The 10,922-nt window shown below is 44.5% G+C and overlaps 1 protein-coding gene across 1 annotated transcript; it reads right to left on the reverse strand.

Moving 5' to 3' along the window:
• Positions 1-1,531: 1,531 nt before the first annotated feature.
• On the reverse strand, positions 1,532-9,217 carry cep57l1 (centrosomal protein 57, like 1). Its single transcript, XM_079753557.1, has 12 exons — positions 9,077-9,217; positions 8,648-8,798; positions 8,347-8,532; positions 8,134-8,255; positions 7,535-7,651; positions 7,329-7,406; positions 6,185-6,262; positions 6,007-6,090; positions 3,765-4,021; positions 3,074-3,218; positions 2,445-2,660; positions 1,532-1,641 (listed from the first exon to the last, which is right to left on the reverse strand). Exons 1-11 carry the CDS (start codon positions 9,095-9,097, stop codon positions 2,445-2,447), a joined length of 1,455 nt encoding a protein of 484 aa, XP_079609683.1. The 5' UTR covers positions 9,098-9,217; the 3' UTR covers positions 1,532-1,641.
• Positions 9,218-10,922: the final 1,705 nt, after the last annotated feature.

Genomic DNA, 10,922 nt, shown 5'->3' on the forward strand with positions numbered 1-10,922 from the left:
GATCATAAAAAAAAGAATAAAAAAGATCTAAACTCAGATTCTTGCTGTAGACTGTCCATGCACTTTCACCTTTTTTTGTTAACCATTTAAGCATGTTATTATTGCATGGAATAATGCAACTAACTCTTCAACATACATCAGGACCAAACCGTATTTTCTAGGAAGGGTCCAAAGGTCAATCTTAATAGTGCGCAAACACCCATGCACCTGTTGCATGGGTGTTCCTCCAATAAGGTAATCAGCGGAGTAACCAGACTATATTCCCTCACACCATCCATGTTCACATGACAAACCCAGTGACGAACATACTGCTGTTGTGCCTGAAACAGGATACACTGTCAATCCCCAGTGTCACAAAGTCCTGCTCGCATAGCAGAAGCTGATACATTAACATATTGTTATTGCTCAAGCACACAGGAACAATGTTCTGGGTTGTTGACCGTGTTGTCCTTTTATTTAATGGGTTTTTTCTTTGCTGAGGTCCAAGGTTCAACACTTGCAACGTTTCCGGGACAGTGTCAGGAAAGAGGCGGGGACTTTTTCCAACACCACTAACAGTTTCTACAATACAGTTTTGACAATCCTGGGGCTGGGGTGATTGTTGTGTATGTTTGAGCTGTAATGGTTGGCCTCGGTCTAGTGCAGTAGTGACTTTAGTTTTACAGCTTTGTGTTATCAATAAACATAGAAAATGCAGTCAGTCTCTTCCCCATACTTTTTCTTAAAGGGAATTAAATAGGCACACCGCTTTGGTTGTGCGTCTATTACATACTAATGTGTCATTACTTTCATTAGCATTCATAGGATTTCAGGTGACCTTCAACGGTCAAAACAAAGCAAAAAGTAGGGGATGTTACCATCGTGGGAGTAATGGCCATGGAGAGGGTGAAACAGAATGACTTCATATAAAGTGAGCTGTAAAGGTCAGAATAACCTCGTGCTCTCAATACTATCTGTGTAAGGGGATGGATGGGGCTTGGCAGAGCTAACTTGATTTCTCTGTCCAGCCATGTTCTGTAATCTAATAGAGGCACATGAAGAAAAAAAACACTGGATTCCCTCTCTCTCACAAACACACACCCGCACACACACACACACAAGTGAGCAAAAAAATACAAGAACAGACAGAATGGAAGATAACATAATCAAACAAACCAAGTCAAAATGTTATAACGGAGTGAACTCCAGGTATTGTGGTGCATTGCAAATGTGTGGATGCCATATCATTTTTTGGTTTAAGCCAGCAAGGAGGTGTAAGATGTTGACCAAAGAGCAGAAGGTATGAGGGCAAACACTGGAATGTCATGACTCGTCATCCAATGTGACTGAATCCCTCAACACAAGATACCAGCATTCTGCCGCGCTAACAATGTGTACAGGCCGTCTAACAATTAAGATAACAAATCAGTTGTCATCTGCTAAAGATGCCCTCTGGGGTTCACAATGCAGGATCTCTGAACACCTCCCTAGGGAGGTGTTCCAGGCATGACCATTGGGGAGGAGACCTCGGGGAAGACCTAGGACTAGGTGGAGAGATTATGTCTCAACACTGGCCGAGGAACGCCGTCAGAGCTGGTCAATGTGGCCGGGGAAAGAGAAGTCTGGGGCCCCCTGCTTGAGCTGCTGCCCCGCAACCCGACCCTGGATAAACGGATTGACAATGATGAGGATGAATCAGTAGTTGTATTTCAGATTAAGCTGGGGAGAAAATAACAGTTTACAAAACCATTCAATGGAGCTGTGTTAACGTCGTGGTTCTTGCTGACGAAGTGGATAGGATGGGGCCACTTCCTCTTTATTCACGAGTCACTGACCCTCATGGCTTACAAAGTAAAAATAAAACGCATATAAAAGGAAGCGACCCCGTCCCTATCCCCTTCCACAGCATTAACCACCACTAGGCTTGTAGCTTAAAACTACCGCTAAAACGGGAATTAGATAATGCAACAACATTTAATCTCATTTAATTTGAATGGTTTTGTAATACTTTTCTCCCAACTTAATCTGGATTACAATTACTGATGACGGGTTTATCAAAGTTAAATATTTTCAGTAATTATGCCCAGCACTGCCCTCTAGAGTTTTCTCAGAGACTTAGTTGAGTTTAGATTTTGAAATGCATTAGACTTTTAAGGCACCAATGATATTGATATCATTGGTGATTTTTTTTATTTTATGAAGGGAAAAAAAAGGACGATGATAATGACAGAAACCAATAGCTGACGTCACACAAACAATTCATTAAATGTTAAAATAGCAGAATTTGAATATAATTCTATACACCATGAGGTGACAAACACTCAACACATTATTAATAACTGCCTGGTCATAAAACCTTTGTGTGCAGGAATAATTTATATAATTCTAGACAAAGCAAAAAAAAATCTGTAAACGAAACAAAAAACAAGGAAACCTCGCGCACACACACACACACACACACACACCTATGTCTCCCACGATATATCATCGGTCTTCAGGCTGTTTCTGCACCTCTGGGTCTCCTTGAGGATGTGCAGGCCGCTCTGGGAAGCCCCGCCCCTCCTCCCCGGGTGCCCCTCCCTGATGGGGGACGGCTGTGGGGGACGGCTGGCCCCGCTCGCTTTGGAGCCCCTAGAACCTCCCCCTGCTGCTCGCCCCTTGTTCTGGGTCAGCAGGCGGACCTGGAAGGAACCCAACGAATACAGAAACACTCAATAACATATGACATATAACACAGTCTGCTGGTGCTATAGAGGATGTGTGCGTACAATCTGCTGCTGCTATAGAGGATGTGTGCGTACAGTCTTCTGGTGCTATAGAGGATATGTGCGTAGACTGCTGCTGCTATAGAGGATGTGTGCGTACAGTCTTCTGGTGCTATAGAGGATGTGTGCGTACAGTCTTCTGCTGCTATAGAGGATGTGTGCGTACATTCTTCTGGTGCTATAGAGGATATGTGCGTAGACTGCTGCTGCTATAGAGGATGTGTGCGTACAGTCTTCTGGTGCTATAGAGGATGTGTGCGTACAGTCTTCTGGTGCTATAGAGGATGTGTGCGTGCAGTCTGCTGCTGCTATAGAGGATGTGTGCGTACAGTCTGCTGGTGCTGGCGGAGCTTGGTGATCTGGACTCCCTTGTCCTCCATCTTCTTAAGCAGGCTCTCCAGCTCTGGCTCCAGCTCCTTCGCGGTCTCTCGGCCCGGGGTCTCCTCAATCTGACGCACCAGCTCCTGGTGCTCACTATGGGAAAACCCACACACACACAAACACACACATACATAAAATAGTGTTAGGCGTGTTAGTGAATGTTTGTATGTGCTGTGTTATATAGTGCTAGTTTACATTGGCAGTGTAATATATATTTATAATATACCACATGTATAAAACAAACAAACAAGAAGAGTAACATTTTGGAGTGCACAGCTCACTAGCTCAAATAGAAAACGGCATGCCTAAGGACGCCATGTTTTTTCCAGTAAAGTATTGTACTGGAAAGCATTCAGCATGTATGAAAGTACAAAATGACCTGTGTTTTTAAAAATAGGGCAAATGTAGAAAAAATAAATACAGGCAGCGACACCTCCTTAATTATATTTACATTTAGGGGATATTGCTGACGCTTTTTTCCAAAGCGACTCGCTCAGGGACACCTCAACACCTAGGGAGAGTGAGCTAGGGAGAGGGAGGGATCTAACTAGCAACCTTCCGGTTAACAGCCTTAATCCTGCTTGGTAGGAACCACCCATAAGAGACGGAGAACAACAATGAATACTGAACTTTACTCACAAACTCATCTGTCCCAGCTCATCCTGCAGGGCCAGCAGCAGGTCCGACAGAGAGCCCAGGTCCTGCGCAGCTCGCCCCGGCCCGGGGGTTTCGGGCGTCGGCGAGGCCCCGGTCAGGGCCCGGCGCAGGCTGCTGCGGGCCCCGCCACGCGCCTGGTGCAGAGAGCGCACGTGGTTGCACAGCTGGGGCTGATGGTGCTTCAGCATGTGCAGCAGACTCTGCATGTTCCCGCTCACTGAGTGGCTCGGGCTGGTGGACTACGACAGACAGACACAGCAAGGGAGGAATAGGGTGACGCTAGGACTGATACAGCAAGGGAGGATGAGTGCGACGCTAGGACTGATACAGCAAGGGAGGATGAGTGCGACGCTAGGACTGATACAACAAGGGAGGGATGAGTGCGACGCTAGGACTGATACAGCAAGGGAGGATGAGTGCGACGCTAGGACTGATAAGATAATAACTAATATGATAATATGCAACCATATCCAATGGCATCATATTCATATTTAATGAAACCTTAAAACATACCTATTTAATTCAGCCTTTTCTTCATCCCTATTATTTATTTATTTTATTTTTGTTTATTGTCATTGTATTGTTAAGCATCTTGTGCTGCAATTTTGTATGAAAGGCGCTTTATAGATAAAGTTTGATTTCATTTCATTTGTAACGTGTTTGGCAGAAATGTTCATCCCAGGCCTGTTATAGTCTAGATTGATAAACGTATGCTATTAAAAAAGGCGGCTGCAAAACACTCGGTGTAACTCAACATAAGACACCGCGACTCCATGTGCACTTCCTATTAGGGGTGGGAATCACAGGATACCTCAGGATACGATACGCAATTCATGCCCCGCCATACGATAATATTGCTATACAGCGATTCTGCAACAATCAATATATTATTAGACAACCTATAACGATACATCCCTATATATGTCCCTATATATATAACGATGAATTCAAAATGATTGAAAAGGTCAAGTGCTGGATTTCTTCCTTTATTTATGGTCCAAACTGAGTTTTTCAGTTACTGGGCTTTTATCCCACCCCTACTAGTTCCTATGCATATAAATGCACGTTATCAATATCAAGATGGGATATCAGGACAAAACCAGGAGACGGTGAGTGAGCGCTGAGGGGAGAAGGTGGGGATCCTGTGTGGAGTGACACCACGACATGGAGGTCTACTCACAGTTCACCACGACATGGAGGTCTACTCACAGTTCACAACGACATGGAGGTCTACTCACAGTTCACAACGACATGGAGGTCTACTCACAGTTCACAACGACATGGAGGTCTACTCACAGTTCACAACGACATGGAGGTCTACTCACAGTTCACAACGACATGGAGGTCTACTCACAGTTCACAACGACATGGAGGTCTACTCACAGTTCACCACGACATGGAGGTCTACTCACAGTTCACCACGACATGGAGGTCTACTCACAGTTCACAACGACATGGAGGTCTACTCACAGTTCACAACGACATGGAGGTCTACTCACAGTTCACAACGACATGGAGGTCTACTCACAGTTCACAACGACATGGAGGTCTACTCACAGTTCACAACGACATGGAGGTCTACTCACAGTTCACAACGACATGGAGGTCTACTCACAGTTCACCACGACATGGAGGTCTACTCACAGTTCACCACGACATGGAGGTCTACTCACAGTTCACCACGACATGGAGGTCTACTCACAGTTCACAACGACATGGAGGTCTACTCACAGTTCACCACGACATGGAGGTCTACTCACAGTTCACAACGACATGGAGTTCTACTCACAGTTCACAACGACATGGAGGTCTACTCACAGTTCACAACGACATGGAGGTCTACTCACAGTTCACAACGACATGGAGGTCTACTCACAGTTCACAACGACATGGAGTTCTACTCACAGTTCACAACGACATGGAGGTCTACTCACAGTTCACAACGACATGGAGGTCTACTCACAGTTCACAACGACATGGAGGTCTACTCACAGTTCACAACGACATGGAGGTCTACTCACAGTTCACAACGACATGGAGGTCTACTCACAGTTCACAACGACATGGAGGTCTACTCACAGTTCACAACGACATGGAGGTCTACTCACAGTTCACAACGACATGGAGGTCTACTCACAGTTCACAACGACATGGAGGTCTACTCACAGTTCACAACGACATGGAGGTCTACTCACAGTTCACCACGACATGGAGGTCTACTCACAGTTCCAGCCACAAAGGGCAGGCGTCTGGCCGTCGGGAGGCTCTGTGACATCGGCTCACTGGACAGCTTCGAGGCGCTGGCTCTCTGCGGTGGAAAACATCACCATGAAGTCCCCCAAAAAGAATTCTGTTTCATCACAAATTAATAAATGGACATCATTTAATTGTGGAAAATATACCCCAGACTTCTTCTTTGGTTTGAGCTCTTGGCTTGGTGGGGAGGACAGTCGGAGGTTGATGTCCATCTCCCGCTGTAACTGTTGGCATAGCAACGTACACATCAATTTGGAAGCATAAGTGTGAATTAGTGATCGACCGATATATAGTGGCTGGCCGATATTATCTGCCGATATTTGCGTTTTTTACGTGTATCGTATTGGCCGATATTTTTCCCATATTGGCCGATTTTCTTTTTTTTTTTTTATGATTTACAGAGAGTGCAATAAATGTTCATTTTTTTAAATTGAGACATTTTAACATTTGTTATCATCATTGTGTCATTTTTATGATGTTAATTGAGGGAGGCTTAGCCTGGAAATCCAGACCCAGATCTAGAAAGCTGTAGGGTCTGGCAACGAGTAATGAAAATGGCCCAACTCGAGGGGCCGCACCAAGCATGCATTTAAAAATATCAGAAGAATACAAGGGCTGACGTATCCAGACCAGTGGAGCTAACCAATAGATAAGATTCTTGCCGTATCCGGTCTGTAAAACAGCAACGCTTTTGGCCCGCCTATATTGATACATCGATGTCTTTGATTAATGTTCTGGGCCAGGGGAGGCCCAGAATATACACGAGTATATTGCTCGTTCCCAGAGTGACTCGCTGAGCAAATTCAAATTGTGCTCTCGCGAGAACTCTGGATTTCCAGGGTATTATCAGCTCCAAATATCGGCTCAAGAAAATCGGTATCGGCGTATCGGTTATCGGCTAAGGCTGATGAAAAAATATCGGTATCGGTCCTAAAAAATCCATACAGGTTGATCTGTAGTGTGAATGTACATTTACATTTACATTTTTGGCATTTATCAGACGCATTTATCCAAAGCAATTTGTAAGAAGAAGGTGAAACAATTTATCGCTGTCTGTACAGTAAGGATGTTCATAGAACCAAGTGCAAAGCACAAACAATCGCTAGGTTAACCCATTCCCCATATACAACAACGATAGTTAGGATAAGATGCTACACAATTAAGTACTTCTTTTTTTTTTGAGTACATTAAGCTCCAGGACGTACAACATATATAAGTGCTGCATTAAGTGCCAGGACGTACAACATACAAACATGTAGTGGTTTATACTGCACATGCTCACTGACTGACTTCATCTGCTTTCTCCTGCACCAGCCTGCGCTCATGCTCCTCTGCTACTAGCCTCTTCTCCAGAAAGGACATCTTCCTCTGAAGAAGAAAAGAGAAATATCACACACATACACACACTGCTTGCCACCTGTAATCAAAAGAAACGCACATATTTTTCTGCCATGGTTCAAAAGCTTCTGTGGGCTTAACATGCTTGCTCGAGTTACCAATGCTTGAGATTGGGTTTGGCTGAGTTTGATGCACTCCTTCTCTAGCTTCTCCAGCTTCTCTTGCTGGTTCTGGAGGCTTGTACAGTCTGTCACCGTCTGCCTTTGAAGGGAAGCCTGATAGAGGAGAGAGTTAAACACTAACAGTTGGACACAACACAGTTTACACTTTGTTTTCATTTAGGGGAAAGCTTGACATTTGGCTCTCCTAAGCTGTTAAAATTGGACTTTAAAAGGAAGAATTCCTGGTGTGCTCCGCTGTGGATCAAATGCTGTTCTATTACCAGACCAAGCCAATCGTAGATTGCACGTTGGTCTGGGGAAGCTGCCGTCATTTTCTTCAGCACAAGAGGCGTGATCAACGGCCCTAGTTCAACTGACTGTGTACGCGATTGGCTGCTTGCCGTCGCTTCCCTGTCATCAGTGTGTTAAACCAGCCAATAGCGTGCCAAGGGGAAAAGCCAGCTTGGTGATTGACTCCTGCAAAAACGTATCAGAAGCAGAAAGAAATGTATTGCTCTTCTCCAGACCCTTGTGCAGGGCGAACTCAATTTGCCCGAAGAATGGGCGGGGCTACCCAGGCTAGCAGTCCAGGCCACCTGTTTCTCTGCCAGGGTGTTCTTGTCCTGCTGGGCTTTCTCCATCATCCATCTCATGTAGTCCAGCTGCTTCTCAAGGCCCCTACAGCGGGCTTCTGCAGACTGCAGTTGTGAGACTAGCTCTAAAATAGACGCACACACAGTTCCGTTTTCATTCTGAACTCATATTAAACATTTGAGATTGAGTATCCTTCCAAAGTGCTCAGCAATTACCGGTCTTGTTGTTGTTTTGGGGGGCCGCGGTGTGTGGTGTTTGAGTAGGGCCCTTGGAGGAGGTGGCATTTGGCTCGACACTACACGCCGCCAGGGAGGAAGGCTGGACGTTCTTCTCAGCTTTCTTCCTCTCCAACTCAAGCCGCCTGATCTTCTCCTGAAGCGTTTTCAGCGCGTCAATGACAGCTGGCCCACAAGAACAAACCAGCGGGGTAAGTATGTCACTGGGGGATTTGATATCAATGTATTATTATATACATGGGAGAATAAATGCAGCAAAGCAAAACATCTGTTTCGACACCTTTACTACTAACAGCGTCAGTAGTCCGAGAGAGCCCAGGAGAGAGGCCCTGTGTGTTCATGCTCAAAGGGGGTTCAGGTCTGGGCAGTATCCTATCAGGAGGCTGGTAATAACTCCCAATGTAACTGTTCTTTGAGGGCGAATCTAAACTCTGAAAGTAGAAGCAGACTAGAGTTAGATTACAGTCCTAGAAACATTTATTAATTCATTTTATTACCGGGTGTGCGGTTGCGTCGTTTTAAAAACAAACGCACAGCACTGTTGTTAGGAACGCACAACATTCCAACATCGACATACGCACTAGCGTTGTAACCAGTCAGGTTTCCTCAAAAAATCATAGATTAGGTTTGTTTAATTATCCGGAGAATGATCAGCTCGTTACACAAAACATTGGGTTTGATCTGTGTTTGGGTGCAACTGCAAGCCTACCCGATCAAAGGAAGTGTCCATTGTGTACAGCCTCGCCTTGGTAGGTTTACGCAATTATAATGATCGATGGTCTTATCACTACGTTTCTTGAGAGGATGATTGTTGATCAACTCTGAGGAGCAGTTTGAACAATTTTGTGCAGGAAGCCGTCTGCACTGTGCGGACTGTTTAAACTTCCCTCCTCTTTCACCATCTCTGGTTCCGCATGCGCACTTCGACCCAATCCTCACTGGTAGTCAGGCTGTTAATCATATAATTAACAATAAATAAATGATAAACCACATATCAGTTTATCATTGTTTTATTTTTTATTCCAACTTTTTTATTCAGGGAGGGCTATTGTCTTTTTCAATGACACCCTGATTACAACATACAAACAAAAACAGAAATATAAGTGTACAATAGATGTATGTTGAAGCAGGTCAGGGTGGATTGACTGCATTTCAGATCGCCTGCTTTTAAACGTATGCATGCTAAGCCTCTTCTTTAATAGGTCCATCGCCTTCTTTAATAGGTCCATGATGCATGCACGAGACTTGAGAAGACCCGCCGGAACTAGTCAGAAACACTTATGCTGCCTTCAAAACACTCGGAGTTTCCGAGAATTTCGAGTAGGGTCTGCCTGCGTCCTGCAAGACGGAGGCGTAACTTGTAGTAGGAGGAGGCGTCTTGTACTTGTACTCTAAATCGCGGTCCACGCGAGATCTTCCTCTTTTCGCGGTAAGAAAAGTCTTGTAAATCACGGTTCACATATTACGCGAGCTCTTCCTTGAAGCCGAAGTCTGGAGTTGAAGTCATGTCGGCAAGTAAAAAAGAAGTGGATTACTAATCCCCCGTCTGTAGCCAGGAAGGCTTGCAGACACACCCTTAACATATTCCCAAACGTACCTTTTGCATATTTGAGCTTTAAACTTTTTCTATCTAATTATTTGACTTTAAGATGAAAGCTGCTTTCTAAGGTGCTAGCTATGTTTACATTACTTTACGACCTGCCACGTTTGAGATGCACACTGAACACTGTCACAAAATACTCTATACTGTACAGGCTAGTAGATGTTGCTTGCTTCTTTCTGCCCCTAGTTTGCACAGTGCAACATTGATGACGTAGTTGAGAAATCCATGTATTGAAGACCGGCAAATATATAGAAAATGAAGGCTTGTAATATGAACGCTATATTATGAAGGCGTCCTCCTAACTATCCTCCTGTTAGTGACATTGTTCTTGTCTTGTTTCTATCAGTAATATTTATTTTAATTCATTGTTTTCTTTTTCATGCAGGATCTTGAAAACATGCAGGGAGCGAGCAAGTGGCTAAAACAGACGAAGGAACAGAACCTGGTGCCGCGCTTCCTTGGCATGGAAGACAGCGAGGCTGTACAATCCCTAGAGAATTACATAGAAAATGGTGACACCTTAATTGCTAAAGAAAAGCATGAAGTTATGGATCCTTTTCTATTCATGTTTTGAGTATTATGAGGACATGCAATTGTTTTTTGGAAAACTTGAAAATAATATGACGATCAATAAAATTCTTTGAATTATTAATCTGCTATCTTTTTGTTAAAGGTATAAAGGGATAAAGTAGGCTGAACTTAAGCAGCTTCCCCACGGTAAATTGCTCCACTCCTCGTGCACTACTGCTACTACATACAGATCACTACCGCGATTTAGAAAAGTACTAGACACGCCTCCTACTTCCGCGATTTAGAAAAGTACAAGACACGCCTCCTACAAGTTACGCCTACTACAAGTCACGCCTCCGTCTTGCTTGACGCAGACGGATACTATTGGAGTGAACCGGGAGGCTCGGACGCTGGACTCAGAGGTCGGAACTGCAGTCATGTG

The sequence above is a fragment of the Pollachius pollachius genome (assembly GCF_949987615.1).
Source record: "Pollachius pollachius genome assembly, chromosome: 16".
Taxonomy (NCBI): Eukaryota; Metazoa; Chordata; class Actinopteri; order Gadiformes; family Gadidae; genus Pollachius; species Pollachius pollachius.